This window comes from Lipophrys pholis (assembly GCF_963383615.2).
Source record: "Lipophrys pholis genome assembly, chromosome: 5".
NCBI lineage: Eukaryota > Metazoa > Chordata > Actinopteri > Blenniiformes > Blenniidae > Lipophrys > Lipophrys pholis.
In genome coordinates this window covers 30,503,655-30,520,924 of record NC_137628.1, presented here as the reverse complement: position 1 = coordinate 30,520,924, position 17,270 = coordinate 30,503,655, and the positions used below count along the sequence as shown (strand labels likewise).

At 42.2% G+C, this 17,270-nt stretch overlaps 2 protein-coding genes across 2 annotated transcripts; one reads left to right on the top strand and one right to left on the bottom strand.

Moving 5' to 3' along the window:
* Positions 1–2,672: 2,672 nt before the first annotated feature.
* LOC308110336 (trace amine-associated receptor 13c-like) lies at positions 2,673–3,662 on the bottom strand (the record flags this gene model as incomplete). The annotated part of the gene is made up of 1 exon (XM_080464576.1): positions 2,673–3,662. One exon carries the CDS (start codon positions 3,660–3,662, stop codon positions 2,673–2,675), a length of 990 nt encoding a protein of 329 aa, XP_080320702.1.
* A 2,982-nt stretch (positions 3,663–6,644) lies between these two features.
* LOC308110335 (uncharacterized protein) lies at positions 6,645–15,326 on the top strand (the record flags this gene model as incomplete). Its single annotated transcript, XM_080464575.1, has 2 exons — positions 6,645–7,623; positions 14,317–15,326. The coding sequence occupies 2 exons, from the start codon at positions 6,645–6,647 to the stop codon at positions 15,324–15,326; spliced, it is 1,989 nt and encodes a 662-aa protein (XP_080320701.1).
* Between the last annotated feature and the right edge of the window lie 1,944 nt (positions 15,327–17,270).

The following is a 17,270-nucleotide window of genomic DNA, read 5'->3' as shown; positions in this document are numbered from 1 at the left end:
ACAACCACAATACATCAAGACACCACTGAGCAGCATCAGCATCAGATCATCTTCCAGTGTTTCCCACAGGTTTGCACAGAGACTATGGCACAATTCTATGGGTAACACCACTTTACAATCAAAAACTGCACCAAATGCCAACAGCAGCACCAATCAAATCCAGAGAAAGTAAAAAAAAAAAACAAGCACTCATCCATCACTGGTAGATGTAATCCATCCTGCTATCCTTTTTAATGAATGGCTCTATGAGGCTGCTATAACCACCATTATTCCATGTTCCGGAGCTGTACTGAAGAGTAACCATGGCCAGCCGAAAAGTTTGTTGTGTTTTAGCTAGCTGTCACCCAGTCATAGCGTTGGTAGTTTCCCGCTGTAAAATACCACACAAAGCCTTTGTTGGTCGGAGTTAACCCTTCCATTGTTGGTGTCGGTCTTCTTCTACTCACAGTTTCCATTTCTTCTGCAAAGGACCACCTTGAAAAAGGCCCAGAAGCAGGTCCGCCATGATATCACCTGATCTTGATGTTAAATTCGCCACCATCACCTCCAGAACATCAGATAATAACAGTGCGTCATCATGCACCTGCCCACGGGCCAATCAGTGAAGCTCATTTCAATGAGGACACCAAGACCAGCACGAGAAACTTCGCTTCTCCTTGGGCGTTCTTTCAAAAACACATCCCAATCTGATTGGCTGATGATCCTGTCACTCAACATTTTAACCCAATAGCAGCGTTCAGCCTCCATCAGAGGTTAGCAACGCCCGTTACTGCTGTGATGCGTTTAGAGGACGTAGGAGATTTGAGCTCCACAAAATATAACCAGTCATTTTCTGGATAAAGTTGCAGACTGAACAAGCAGCCTAGTTGATTCCAGACACAGATTTCAGAATCACTTTTTAATTATAAAAAAAAGAGAAAAATCTTTTTTGACAGGGCTAGCAGTGCTAGCCTTGCTGCCCCTGACTGCACCCCACTGTTTATATCTCACGTCGGTACATATGTGTTCAAAGAAGAATCTTAAATGTGTATCAGCTCAGAGAAAGTGTAACTGCACAACAAGCATTAAGCTGTGTGCTCAGCACTGCCCTCTCGAGTGAAGCAGAGGTACAGCATCACACCCTGCATTCTCATTGCAGTTTTATTAATGAATCTCAATCATAACATCTTACATTGCTTTTCTGATGGAAAGTAGGGCCTTATTGTATACAAATATTAATATTTATGATGATCATGATTTGTTTTGTATTTTTGTGATGGTCTCACCTGCCTCCCCACACGTCCCTACAGTTCAAGTTACCTAAAGATGTTGATTGTCATGTTTCTGAGTGCAAATAGCTGCAGTTCAAATTCAAACATTACTTTTAATTAAAAGTAATGTTAGAATTTGATTTTCTGATTTGGAGTGTTGGCACACGTGTATTCACCGTGAAGCACTTGGTGCTTGTTATTTGTACCTTGAGCTGCATTTATCATATGAAATGTGCCTATTATCAACGTGAAATATTTAGCTCCTGTAAAGTTCTGTTGTATAAGATAACTGTGACAAATCTTCTTTATTTTCAGCTCACAGATTTGTCTGATCTAAAATGTTTTTTACTGCTAAATTTGTGAAACTCCCACATGTGGCATACAAAACCACATGGGTTGTGGTCAGATACTTTAAAGGGAGAGTGGAGCCACAGTGTCCAGCATGGGAAGAGTTTTGGCCCCATGAAATCCCAGGTTTATTATTTTATTGGTTATCTCTACAATAATATGTTGCTTCACTCAAATATTAATGGTATTGGGTTTTTATGTAGTTTTCATGTTGAGTTACACACAGTCATTTTAAGTGTAAACTGTTTTATTTTGTGCTTTCTCACAAACATTGTTTTAATTCTTCAGTTGATCTATAGATTTAGAATTCTTTTCAGTTGTTCTCTGTTATGCAAAGACGGACACATGTTAGTTTTTTAATTGTTAATTGTTATTTTGCAGCCGTTTTTAAGTCATGAGAAACTGTCCTGATGAGGTAATTTCCTCCCATTAGAATGACAATATTCCCTCTGAAGTCAGTAAGAAGAGATGAAATATATTGTGGTAATAATTATTATTCATTTTTAAAGGCCCAGTTGAGTCGCAGACCCACTTTTTTTAATTAAACTTTCAGGCAAAATGTGATTAACTGTTCTAAATCAAGGCATGGTCTTTCACGACGCAGAATTTATGATATATAGGATGATATACCTTATATTACCTTGATGATAGTAATTTCTTCAATACTGTTCCATAGTTAGAAATAAGAACAAGACCACCTCAGCTTATATAAACATTGTTTTAATGATCTTCAGCCTGAAGCGTATAATTCCTCACACCTTAACCAGCAATATTCTGAAGATATGGAGTGACTGTGATAAAGGAGAAAGTCTGATTAGGAACATAGTTGTCCTCTGTTATATGAAGAAAACACAGCAGGTGGTCACTTTTAAGAAGCTGTAACTCTCACAACTCCTCATATCTCATTACGTGACTCACATGTTTATGAATTTGGAGCTCTATTTCCTGTGGACAGTTAAAATGAATAATAACTTATACAATCATAAACTACCGGAGAATAAATCAACAGTTTGTTGAATTTTGTAACTTTCTCCTCTCGTGTCATCCGTCTCATGACAAACACTCACAGACACTTTAAAGTATATTTGCCTGACAGGAGTTCTGCTCTTGTATCTTCAGGGTGACAATGAACCACATAGCTTTTCTAAACCACGGGTAGAAGAAAGCATATATCAGTGGGTTCAAACAGGAATTCAAAAACAGCAGCCAGGACACCACGGCCCAGTATGAAGTGCTGTTTGAGAGGTCCTGTCCTGCAAGAGAGGGAACGTAAAAGGGAAAGAAAGTCATCAGAAAGACAATTATGACAATACCAAGAGTCTTGGCTGCTTTTTTCTCAGATTTCTTTGCAGTCACTCTTATTGTTTGGGCTGTACCAGTGATTTGCAAGTGCATGGTACGAGCCTGAGACACGGCCACGACAAACACTCTCATGTACAGCAGGATGATGATGGAGCAAGGCCCAATGAAAGTGACCACAAGGTCAACAGAACCAGAGATAAAGGTGATCACCACCACACACTCTCCGTAGCAGGAGTTGTATTTGGCTGGCTGCCTGAAATGCTCCTTGAAGATCAGCCCATTGTAGAGAAGAGAACATGTCCAGCACAGACTCACAGACACAGCAGCTCTGCTGTTAGTGACTTTGTAGGGGTATTGCAGAGGAAAACAAATAGCTACATAGCGATCGATGGATATGAGCACCATGTTTCCCACAGAGGCTGATGTGAGAATGAAGCCAAAAATGGGAAACAGAGCACACATGAGATCTCCCAGCAGCCAGCAGGTTTCTATCAATTTAAATGAATCCACCGGCATCACCAGCAGCCCCACAAGCAGGTCTGAGACGGCCAGCGAGAGCAGGAGCACATTGGTGGGGCTGTGGAGCTGTCTGAAGTGGGAAATGGAGATGACAACCAGCAGATTGAGAACAACAGTGATCACAGTGATGCATGAAAGTAAGGCGTAGAGGAGGACGGTCTCCCAGCGAGGACGCATCAGCCCTCTGCAGGAAGAGTTGGCGAGCTGCGGGAAGCAGAGCTGAGAGCTGTCCTGGCCGTCCATGGCTGAGTCCCAGCAGCTCTCTGATGCAATCGGACATCATACTCTTCATTTATGTCTGATCACAGTCTCTCCTTCTCCTCCTCCTTCTCCTCCGCCGCCGCCGCCGCCGCCTCCTCCTCCTCCTCCTCTATAGACCAAACTGATTCCCTCAGACCTACTTCTCCCACCCTTCCATCTCTTTGGGGTGTTTATGTTTCCACTTCCCTTTCTCTTTCATCATTATTTCAACCGTTCTAATCGAAGACATTTCCAATTATCATCAATGATATCAGGGAAACTCAGGATGACAGAAAAAGGAGCAGATCATGTAAGTTACCAAAGCAATAATCTGCCTTGAACAACTTTAAATCATATAAAACCCAAATGTGCTTTTTGTAGTCCATTTGCGGAAACTTATACTTCTTTCCCCACCATGGTGGACGTCACTAACTTGCGCCGCCGTCGCATTATTATGACGTCACTAAGTGAAAGTGCTGTCCGACTGCCACACTAACGTGATCACCTTTCACTAACTACTTAAGGAAGCCTCCTAACACCTTTCCTTAACCCCGTGACGTCATCCACGGGGTTAAGGTAAAGTCGATAGTTAAGGAGTTAGGAGGGACAATTCGGACGTACCCCAAGACCTCGGAGCCATGGTCTGGGCTCCAGCAGCACCACCTCTCTGCTATTTCAAAGTTCACTGCACACATCCAGCATGTGGTTGAAAAAAACAATGCTGTGGCCGGCTGCCTCTCCCAGGCACACGTGAACTCTGTGCATGTTGGAGTGGACTAAGCTGCCATGGCCAGCGACCAGCAGACTGACTCTGACATCCAGGCCTTCAGGACAGCCGCCACATGTTTACGGCTGCAGGATGTGGCATTCCAGTACAAGTGTATTTTAATGAATTAATGACGTTTATTAATTTAAATCCAATTCTATTCAATTAATGACACATTTAATTAATTGTTCAATGGAGGATGTATTTATTTTATTTTGGCACATTTGGTCCTCTATGTATATTTCCCAATAGAAGAACACTGCCGAATACAAGACCACCCCCCTTTTTCAAAGATGTGGAGTGCAAAGAAAGAACAAACCTCACTACTTGATAAAATGTGATATTTTGCAGTGGGTGCAACATTTTATTTAATTGACAACATGTCAATAAAAAAATGTTTAAATTTTTTTTTTAATTGTTGACACCTCTCTGCCCAGGGTTGGGCTCTCGCTGTGGCTCGGGGAGCAGTCGCCCAGTCGCCCCCCTCTACCTGCCACTGGAAGCCTGGCCTGCAGCCCGCCTCGCAAGGCCCTTGTCCCCCCGAGTCCACACCCCGGCGGAGGGAGTGGAGTTGAGGGTGGTGGTCTCGGCGGTGGTGGCGGTGGTGGTGGTGGTGACACTGGACGTGTGCCGGGCCCTTTTCACAGACGTTTCATTCTTAACACCGTCTTTCAAGGCTGCTACAGGAAATCCGTCTTCCTTGTTGTGTTCTTCGACAGCACATGCTAGTCCTTTGAAAAACGAGAACCAATTACTTTTGTGGAGTTGACTGGTAATTTGGTTTGTTTGGTTTGGATTGTTGATATGACAAACCAATGATTATTAAGACTGTGTCATTCAACGCCTCTGCTGTTTGAACCGAGGAAAGTTGAAACTATACTTTCAGGGATCGTTTCTATGGTTTTTGACTTGAGAAATGTGCTTGTAAAGTGTTTGGTCTCTCTACCCATGCTGATTAGATGTGATATTCCCTCCTGAGTGTGAAACAAGCAGAGAGTAATGATTCAGTTCTTGCTCTCTGTTACTGATGAATGTTCTTTGCTCCTTAATGGAGTAATGATGAAGGGAATATGATCTGAGTGGTCCCATCTTTGTCTAATGTCACTTACATTCTCATTCTTAACATACATTTTGCTGCCTCACTCTGGGATATGCCCCAGAAGCATTTTATCTCATCATGCTGATTGATTGGCTGGTGATTGCCCACATTTGAAGTGAATCCACCTACCTTTTAGGTAGCCTGAGCTATCATACAGCATCACTGAAATGCCTCCTCTCGCTTCGTGCCGTAGCATGTCTCAACCCGGTATGGGGTAACTCGGCTCCGTCGCCGAACGCTCGGTGTCACATCGTGACCCTCCAGCCTTCATCCTAGTCTGGAGGGTCGACTGCTGCACCACACCAAGGGAAGGCTTCTTAAACTGTTAAGCACACCAGCTAACAGTGTTTTGGTCAATTAGCACACCAGCTAATTTGTGGCACCTCTTGTTTAGCTCCCCAGTTAATAAATATGGATGCTCATACTTCTCATATCTAACGACGAGAGTGAGGACACTTGAGAGAAACCGTGCAGTGTCCACGCAGTGTATAAATAACTTAACCCTGCTTCAAACTTCTCCACAACTTCATCCCTGACCTGTCTACTGTGTTCTTTGGTCTATATGATTCTGTTGGTTCACAAATGTTCTCTCATGAACATCTGAGGCCTTCACAGAACAGCTGGATTTACACTGAGATTAGACAGGTGGACTCTATTAACTAATAAAGTGCCACATTTTTCAGGGTTTTCGTTGTAAAAAAAAAAAAAAATTATCATTCCTCTTCACAATTATGCAGCAAACTATGTTGGTCTGTGTTGGATGTCCGAACAGCTTAAAACAGGTACTGAATGATCCAAGTGTGCAGTATGAGAGGAAGAAAAGGGTCTGACAAGTTGGTCCAGAATAGGTAACATAGATGGTTTTAAAGTAGTAGCATTTAGATGATAAAATTGGAAATGTCTTTGATTAGAACGGTTGAAATAATGATGAAAGAGAAAGGGAAGTGGAAACATAAACACCCCAAAGAGATGGAAGGGTGGGAGAAGTAGGTCTGAGGGAATCAGTTTGGTCTATAGAGGAGGAGGAGGAGGAGGAGGAGGAGGAGGAGGAGGGACTGTGATCAGACATAAATGAAAAGTATGATGTCCAATTGCATCAGAGAGCTGCTGGGACTCAGCCATGGACGGCCAGGACAGCTCTCAGCTCTGCTTCCCGCAGCTCGCCAACTCTTCCTGCAGAGGGCTGATGCATCCTCGCTGGGAGACCGTCCTCCTCTACGCCTTACTTTCATGCATCACTGTGATCACTGTTGTTCTCAATCTGCTGGTTGTCATCTCCATTTCCCACTTCAGACAGCTCCACAGTCCCACCAATGTGCTCCTGCTCTCGCTGGCCGTCTCAGACCTGCTTGTGGGGCTGCTGGTGATGCCTGTGGAGTCAATGAGATTGATAGAAACCTGCTGGCTGCTGGGAGATCTCATGTGTGCTCTGTTTTATATCATTAGCTTTATTCTCACATCAGCCTCTGTGGGAAACATGGTGCTCATATCCATCGATCGCTATGTAGCTATTTGTTTTCCTCTGCAATACCCCTACAAAGTCACTAACAGCAGAGCTGCAGTGTCTGTGAGTCTGTGCTGGACATGTTCTCTTCTCTACAATGGGCTGATCTTAAAGGAGCATCTCAGGCAGCCAGGCAAATACAACTCCTGCTACGGGGAGTGTGTGGTGGTGATCACCTTTATCTCTGGTTCTGTTGACCTTGTGGTCACTCTCATTGGGCCTTGCTCCATCATCATCCTGCTGTACATGAGAGTGTTTGTCGTGGCCGTGTCTCAGGCTCGTACCATGCACTTGCAAATCACTGGTACAGCCCAAACAATAAGAGTGACTGCAAAGAAATCTGAGAAAAAAGCAGCCAAGACTCTTGGTATTGTCATTATTGTCTTTCTGATGACTTTCTTTCCCTATTACGTTCCCTCTCTTGCAGGACAGGACCTCTCAAACAGCACTTCATACTGGGCCGTGGTGTCCTGGCTGCTGTTTTTGAATTCCTGTTTGAACCCACTGATATATGCTTTCTTCTACCCGTGGTTTAGAAAAGCTATGTGGTTCATTGTCACCCTGAAGATACGAGAGCAGAACTCCTGTCAGGCAAATATACTTTAAAGCAGGGGTGTCCAAGCTCGGTCCTGGAGGACTGGTGTCCTGCATGTCTTAGCTGTCTGTCTGCTTCAGCATTCCTGAATCTAATGATGATGTCATCACCAAGGTTGTGAAAAAGCCCAATAACGAGCCCCTCATTGCAATCAAGTGTGCTGCAACTGGGAGGAGCTCAACCCTGCAGGACAGGGGCCCTGGAGGACCGAGCGTGGACACCCCTGCTTCAAAGTGTCTGAGTGTTTGTCATGAGACGGACAACACGAGAGGAGAAAGTTACAAAATTCAACAGACTCTTAACCTATAATGATGGCAGGATGTGATGATGTTTTATCCTCAGGCAGTTTCTGATTGTATTATTATTCATTTTAACTGTCCACAGGAAATAGAGCTCCAAATTAATAACCTGTGAGTCACGTAATGAGATATGAGGAGTTGTGAGAGTTACAGCTTCTTAAAAGTGACCACCTGCTGTGTTTTCTTCATATAACAGAGGACAACTATGTTTATAATAAGACTTTCTCCTTTATTACAGTCACTCCATATCTTCAGAATATTGCTGGTTAAGGTGTGAGGAATTATACGCTTCAGGCTGAAGATCATTAAAACAATGTTTATATAAGCTGAGGTGGTCTTGCTCTTTTTTCTAACAATGGAACAGTATTGAAGAAATTACTATCATCATGGTAATATAAGGTATATCATCCTAAATATCATAAATTCTGGGTCGTGAAAGATCATTTCTTGATTTTTAGAACAGTTAATCACATTTTGCCTGAAAGTTTAATAAAAAAAAGTGGGTCTGCGACTCAACTGAGCCTTTAAAAATGAATAGTAATTATTACCACAATATATTTCATCTCTTCTTACTGACTTCAGAGGGAATATTGTCATTCTAATGGGAGAAAATTACCTCATCAGGACAGTTTCTCATGACTTAAAAACGGCTGCAAAATAACAATTAACAATTAAAAAAACTAACATGTGTACCGTCTTTGCATAACAGAGAACAACTGAAAAGAAATCTAAATCTATAGATCAACTGAAGAATTAAAACAATGTTTGTGAGAAAGCACAAAATAAAACAGTTTACATTTAAAATGACTGTGTGTAAATCAAAATGAAAAATGTATATAAAAACAATACCATTAATATTAACAACTTGAATCGTTACATACTAATATTAAATCCCCTCAGATTCAAGTTGATGAAGCTTTCATCTTTTGGACAGGGACTGACGCTGCTGGAATTCTACAGTGAAAAGAAAATCACAACAATCAGAACAAGTTGGAAGTGTAATAGTTCCTTCTGTTCGCAATGAAATGAACTGCAGGTTGTGTCTTGTTTAATTAGAAATTATTATCCAGTAGTCAGCTACAATGGAAGATTGATGCACTCTTGCTTTAAAAAAAAAAAAAAGCAACATATTAATTATTATAGGGGTAACCAATAAAATAATAAATACAGTAGAACATGTGAGGAGCAGACCTGGTAAGAGTGACACCCTGTACTGGACACGTCACTGTGCACCGACACATATTTACCTGTTAACACACCTTAATGAGGACAACCTGCCTGACCAGGACAACAGACAGGTTCTCCTGGTAAAGTTCAAGCTGAGCGACATTGAAACAACAAAAATACTTGGGCTGGACCAGATTATTGGAATATTCAGACGTTGTGGTGTCAGGAGATTAGTTTGAGATCTGAATATTCGCCGCTTCCCCGCAGCACGGTGCTGCACTGCTTTCCACATTGTGTGTCTGCAGACAGTGCCGGGCAGCGGGTGATACATGACTGCATCCATACTACACTCTGGGCTCACTTCCTTGTTGGGGTTTATGATTGGTTATTAGTATATAATTACTGTAAGTAATAGATTACTAAAAGTAATAAATCACTGGAAGTAATTTATGAAAAATTGAAATTATTAATAAAAGTAAACGGTCATTTACTCATTAACAACTCCTAAAGTAATTGAATAATTACTTTAAAAACAAAAAAAATGGAAAATTATGGAAAATAATTTTAATAAAAACAATTATTAATTTGCATAAATTTGTTATTTATGTATTAATAATAAATCGGGGCACCACCAGATAAACTGGAAATAGCTAATACCAAAATATCAGTCTCGTTTGTAAAAAGTTTATTTAATTTTGTTAATATTTCTGCATAAAATATAACAATCTTAAATAGATTGGAAGGTGTGAGATCCGAGCACAGACTGTTACAAACCAGTGAATTGTCAACAATAAATACACAATAATCACCAAGAAGCGTACAATTCAGCTAACAGGCGTTTATTAATAAAAATGTATTAATTCATAAATAATTCGGAAATCATCTCATAAATCAACACATTCAAATAGCAAACGACATCTAACACGGAGATCTAATCTATTAAACAGCAAACACTATGTACAAAGAGTGTGTGTGTGTGTGTGTGTGTGTGTGTGTGTGTGTGTGTGTGTGTGTGTGTGTGTGTGTGTGTGTGTGTGTGTGTGTGTGTGTGTGTGTGTGTGTGTGTGTGTGTGTGACGAGGGGGTGTGATGACTCGCTCTTTCTGGGGACGCGGCGGTTGCTTAGCGGCCAGATAAACAAGACGTCCGTCGAGCGCGCGTGCGCGAGGGCGGTCTCGGAGCGAGTTAGTCTACCGAGGGCGTAACGAACGGGCGGTTCCATTGGCCCGGTTCTGAGCGCCTAAGTGGAGGTCGGACCGGCAGTCAGGGCTCTTGTGATCACGGCAGATCTGCTCTTGCAGCAGCTGACATGTAGGTGTTACATGCAGTGGTGTGTGTGAGACCTTATCTTGATCAGATAAGGGGGGCGCAGGGCTGCGAGGAGATCCGGCTTAGTGAAAGAGGGAGAGATGAGAGAGGATGAAGACAAGAGAAAGACAGAGAATTCTGCGCGGCTCGGTTCTAAACCCTGGTTCCTCCACGCAGAGTTCTCAGTGGGCCTGGAGCTCACTCGGACCTCTGGTTCTGAGGTGGAAAACCAGCGTTCTGGACTTAGTGCGCGTGAATGCGCATACACAAACAACATGAAAGGCTGCTGCCTTCTGAGCGGCACATGGAAACACATTGCATTTTCAACAGAACATCATTCTAACTATTCTCTGCCCAGACAAACGCTCTCACCCTGATAGTTCTTTGGTTCTGGACAGCACCGTCCGTGGTGCTGTTGGTTCTGGGAGGTGGTGGTAACTGGTTGTTACCGGGTCTTAATTTCAGCGTCCTGAAATTCAGAGGCCTGGCTCCAGCTGCAGGAGTGCAACTGAGAGGATGATCTTGGGAGGAGACGATGGCTCTGGTCTCCAGAATCTCCCAAAAACAGGAAAAATAGCGGAAAACAGAAGATGTAGTCCAAACTGGGTCCTGCTCGTCCAGCGGGCTGGCGTTGGTTCTGTCTCTTTGTTTCTGCTTGGTGCTCTCTTTACCATTCTGACGAGGGAAAAAGATGTCTCTCCCTCCATGGCTAGTTGAGAATAGCCGAGAGCTTTGATAGAACGTGACTGTCACCAACTTGGTCCTGGACCCCTGTGGTGTGTTCGGGTCGGATTCAAGCGTCCTCATTGGTCACTTCCGGGGTCTGGCTCGCTCCCCTGCTGTTTTATGGCCTATCCATTGTCCCTGGTGTTTAACTTTCGGGGGAGCAACTAGGAGAAACAGTTCACTGAATCTACGGCCCCAACATCCTTAACGTTCCATAACATAATGTAACGTTCCTGAAACTATCTCCACTTCTGATGCCCGGCGTTCTCCATTTTTCCTAAAGTACTCTATGTTTCACTTCAGGAGTTCTGAGCTTCTGGCTCTTTTATTTGCTTTTAAATTGTGATTGTTCAGACGGGGAGACGAAGGATCTCCTCAAAACAATCGTCCAGTAGCTCTGGAGCATGAAGCAGTCGGTGCGTACAGATCGTGCTGTCGACCTCAGAGGGTCGAAGCCTAGCGCATAGGGTGGATGACGATTTTGACGTCACGTACTCTGAGCACACAAAAGTTTCACTTTCTCTTAACAGCAGAGAACATAAGGCCCGTGGACCAAAACCGACCAAGAGGCTCAAATCTGGTCCCACCAAGCAAGGAGGATATAAAGGATTTATACAAGTTTTTTTTTTTTTTTTGACATTTCATTGTATTTTACACCAGAATGTTTCATTAAAATTTACTTTATGTTGAAATTGTAATTATTTTCAGTACTAACTGTTCGATCTTACAAAAATATAGACAATTTCATTACATACACTGTGACCACAACAAAGAAAAACTTTGAAGTGTAAATTTAAAGGTTATTATAGCAAAATGTTAACAGTCTGGACCACTCAAGATGAAACTGGACTGTATGTGCTCCCTGAAGTTAATTCAATCTTATTTGTTAATTATCCTGGATTCATCTTATATACATGTGTATATATATATGTATTTATATAGTATACATCTTTGTATTGGTTCAGTTATGTGCTTTTATAGAACCATAACATATTTGGTGTTTGGTTCCTTCAATATCAACTAGTCCTACAATTTATCCTCGTGACCTGTCCCTCCGAAGAGTAGACAGCTGTCTTCAGGGGACACTTGCCCTTGGATTTTGGGCGTCCCTACATCAGAGGTTTTATTGTATTTTGCAGTGGGTGCAAAAAGGCAAAATAAACATGTCAATAAAATTAATTTTCTTTTTTTTTTTTTTTTTTTTTTTTTTTGACACTTCTCTGCCCAGGGTTGGGCTCTCGCTGCTGCTCGGGGAGCAGTCGCCAAGTCGCCCCCCTCTCCCTGCCACTGGAAGCCTGGCCCGTGGCCCGCCTTGCAAGGCCCTTGTCCCTCCGAGTCCACGCCCCGGTGGTGGTCTCGGTGGGCGGTGGAGGGGGTGGCGTCAGCGTCGGCGACTCTGGAGGCATGCTGGGCCCTTTTCACAGACGCTTCATTCTTAACACCGTCTTTCAAGGCTGCTACAGGAAATCTGTCTTCCTTGTTGTGTTCTTCGACAGCACATGCTAGTTCTTTGCCGATGACAGGCTTCCAAAAAGCGTACATGCGCAGTTTGCAGATATACGTTCGTGTCAACAAAGGCACATGTAATTACCATATTTTACAAAATGTTTTAACTTGCGCTCACATGTTCCCAATAGACCTGCAGCCCGAGGCTTACACTCGCACACTGCACGTCTTCAAAAAATGCAAGAATCCCCCTAATCAGTGGTGTTAGTATTTGTCATTTCCACCATGTGAATAATCATGTTGAGCGTTTGGCAATGAGGTGAGGCAGCCCTGAAATCTGGGAAGAGCCTTACTACTGACAGAGAAACGAGAACCAATTACTTTAGTGGAGTTGATTGGTAATTTGGTTTGTTGTGTGCTGGGAGGTGATATGATTCGATGGTTTGGAGTGTTGATATGACAAACCAATGATGATTAAGACTGTGTCATTCAAGGCCTCTGCTGTTTGAGCCAAGGAAAGTTGAGACTATACTTTAAGGGATTGTTTCTATAGTTTTTGACTTGAGAAATGTGCTTGTAAAGTGTTTGGTCTCTCTACCCACGCTGATGAGATGTGATATTCTTTCCTGAGTGTGAAACCAGCAGAGAGTAATGATTCAGTTCTTGCTCTCTGTTATTGATGAATGTTCTTTGCTCCTTAATGGAGTAATGATGGAGGGAATATGATATGAGTGGTCCCATCTTTGTCTAATGTCACTTACATTCTCATTCTAAACATATATTTTGCTGCCTCACTCTGGGATATGCCCCAGAAGCATTTTGTCTCATCATGCTGATCGATTGGCTGGTGATTGCCCACATTTGAAGTGAATCCACCTACCTTTTAGGTAGCCTGAGCTATCAAACAGCATCACTGAAATGCCTCCTCTCGCTTCGTGCCGTAGCATGTCTCAACCCGGTATGGGGTAACTCGGCTCCGTCGCCGAACGCTCGGTGTCACATCGTGACCCTCCAGCCTTCATCCTAGTCTGGAGGGTCGACTGCTGCACCACACCAAGGGAAGGCTTCTTAAACTGTTAAGCACACCAGCTAACAGTGTTTTGGTCAATTAGCACACCAGCTAATTTGTGGCACCTCTTGTTTAGCTCCCCAGCTAATAAATATGGATGCTCATACTTCTTATATCTAACGACGAGAGTGAGGACACAACTTCATCCCTGACCTGTCTACTGTGTTCTTTGGTCTATATGATTCTGTTTGTTCACAAATGTTCTCTCATGAACATCTGAGGCCTTCACAGAACAGCTGGATTTACACTGAGATTAGACACGTGGACTCTATTAACTAATAAAGTGCCACATTTTTCAGGGTTTTTTTTGTAAAATAAAATAAATTATCATTCCTCTTCACAATTATGCAGCAAACTATGTTGGTCTATCACCTTCAATCCCAAATAAAATACAAGTCTCGATGTCCGAACAGCTTAAAACAGGTAGTGAATGATCCAAGTGTGCAGTATGAGAGGAAGAAAAAGGTCTGACAAGTTGGTCCAGAATAGGTAACATAGATGGTTTTAAAGTAGTAGCATTTAGATGATAAAATTGGAAATATCTTTGATCAGAACAGTTGAAATGATGATGAAAGAGAAAGGGAAGTGGAAACATAAACACCCCAAAGACATGGAGGAGGAGGAGGAGGAGAGACTGTGATCAGACATAAATGAAGAGTATGATGTCCGATTGCATCAGAGAGCTGCTGGGACTCAGCCATGGACGGCCAGGACAGCTCTCAGCTCTGCTTCCCGCAGCTCGCCAACTCTTCCTGCAGAGGGCTGATGCGTCCTCGCTGGGAGACCGTCCTCCTCTACGCCTTACTTTCATGCATCACTGTGATCACTGTTATTCTCAATCTGCTGGTTGTCATCTCCATTTCCCACTTCAGACAGCTCCACAGCCCCACCAATGTGCTCCTGCTCTCGCTGGCCATCTCAGACCTGCTTGTGGGGCTGCTGGTGATGCCGGTGGAGTCAATTAGATTGATAGAAACCTGCTGGCTGCTGGGAGATCTCATGTGTGCTCTGTCTTACATTATTGGCTTCATTCTCACATCAGCCTCTGTAGGAAACATGGTGCTCATATCCATCGATCGCTATGTAGCTATTTGTTTTCCTCTGCAATACCCCTACAAAGTCACTAACAGCAGAGCTGCAGTGTCTGTGAGTCTGTGCTGGGCATGTTCTCTTCTCTACAATGGGCTGATCTTAAAGGAGCATCTCAGGCAGCCAGGCAAATACAACTCCTGCTACGGGGAGTGTGTGGTGGTGATCACCTTTATCTCTGGTTCTGTTGACCTTGTGGTCACTTTCATTGGGCCTTGCTCCATCATCATCCTGCTGTACATGAGAGTGTTTGTCGTGGCCGTGTCTCAGGCTCGTACCATGCACTTGCAAATCACTGGTACAGCCCAAACAATAAGAGTGACTGCAAAGAAATCTGAGAAAAAAGCAGCCAAGACTCTTGGTATTGTCATAATTGTCTTTCTGATGACTTTCTTTCCCTATTACGTTCCCTCTCTTGCAGGACAGGACATCTCAAACAGCACTTCATACTGGGCCGTGGTGTCCTGGCTGCTGTTTTTGAATTCCTGTTTGAACCCACTGATATATGCTTTCTTCTACCCGTGGTTTAGAAAAGCTATGTGGTTCATTGTCACCCTGAAGATACGAGAGCAGAACTCCTGTCAGGCAAATATACTTTAAAGTGTCTGTGAGTGTTTGTCATGAGACGGATGACACGAGAGGAGAAAGTTACAAAATTCAACAAACTGTTGATTTATTCTCCGGTAGTTTATGATTGTATAAGTTATTATTCATTTTAACTGTCCAGCTCCAAATTCCTAAACATTTGAATTTGAATTCATTTCGGCAGTCTTCAGAAAAACAAAAACAGAACAAACAAAACTCAATTATCCAACCCATCAGCTGAAATGGTGTAGGTCAAAGCAAAAGCTTATACACACCTACACCATCACAAAAAACAAAACAAGGCTCTCTAGATAATGTCACACACACAAAAAAACTATACAAATTATTATTACTATTTTTACAATACACATTCAATGTATACTATTCACAAGTTTTATATATACATTTTATACATCACATCAAGCTTTATAAACTGGTACACTTTGGTGCTTTGTTTTATTTCATCCTTGAGGCAATTTTATAATTTAACAACTGCTATTGTTATACGCATCCTTTTCAGTGTTGTTCGATCATATTGCATCTTGAAATGTAGCTTCCCTCTTAAATTATATTCCCCTTCTCTCTCCAAAAATCTTTTCTGCAACCCTTTTGGAAGTGCACCTTTGCATTATGAATAGTTTGTTCTGTATGTACTTCCCCAGACGTCTAGACAGTAACTCAAATCGGGTAAAACAAGTGTACAATAAAGAGTTTGCAATGCTTTTTGATTAAGAATGTGCCTTGTTTTATCCAGGACAGCAATACTCTTCGCCAACTTCCCTGTGATGTATTTAATGTGTGACTTCCAGCAGATCCTGTGGTCCTGGATCACGCCCAGAAATTTGACTTTATTCAGTCTTTCTATGTTAACATTGACTATATTGACATTTACAGTAATATTTTTCCTCTGATTTCCAAATAACTTCTAATTAGTTTTACTTAAGTTTAATGATAATTTGTTAAGCTCAAACCATTTTTTTTAGATTATACTTTTCCTTTGTGATTATCCTCAAGAGCTGGTGCAAGTCCACATTAGTACAAAGGATATTGGTATCATCTGCAAATGACACATATTTTAGTTTTTCAGTTACTTTAGAAATGTCATTAATATACATCATGAACATTTTCGGCTGCAAAACTGACCCCTGTGGAACCCCACATGTAATATTCAAACAACATGATTTGTCCTAGGATATCTGTACAAACCGTTTTCTTTCGGATAAGTAGCTTTGTATCCAGTCTAAAACCATTCTTTTTCATTTTATTCATAAGTATACTGTTGTCAACTGTATTAAATGCCTTCTTAAGATCTGAGAACACTCTAATTGTATATTCATTTTTATCAATACTATTAGTTTGTGCTGTTAGTGCTTGTGCTGTTGATCGATTATTCCTGAAATCATACTACCTATCTGTTAATAATTCTTTTTTTTTGTATAAAACTATTAAATCTATTTATAAATATGTGTTTGCATATTTTAGAGAACTGTGGTAATATTGAGATCGGCCTGTAGTTTGTGAATAGGTGTGGGTCTCCAGCTTTGTAAATAGGAACGACTTTTGCAATTTTCATCAGCTGAAGAAATATTCCAGTTTCAAATGACAAGTTAAATAAATAAACTAATGGTGCACTGATTCCGGAGGAGGTGTGGTCCACTGCAGGATAACTCAACACACACACACTACAATACCCGCAATGCCTTGTGTCGGTCTCAACTACGGCAGCCCAAGTAGGTCTAAATACACAACACGTGTTCGGCCGTAAAGCGGTATCGGTTGACGCGGTATCGGTGGCAGTTTTATAGTATGAGTACGAGTACTCATGTCTGGTATTGAACCGATATCCGATACTGGTATCAGTATCGGTGTATCCCTACCTAAAACGCCTCAGCTATGACGTACCAGTAATAGGAAAGACTGATTCATTCAAGGCCTCTGCTGTTTGTACTAAGGAGCATT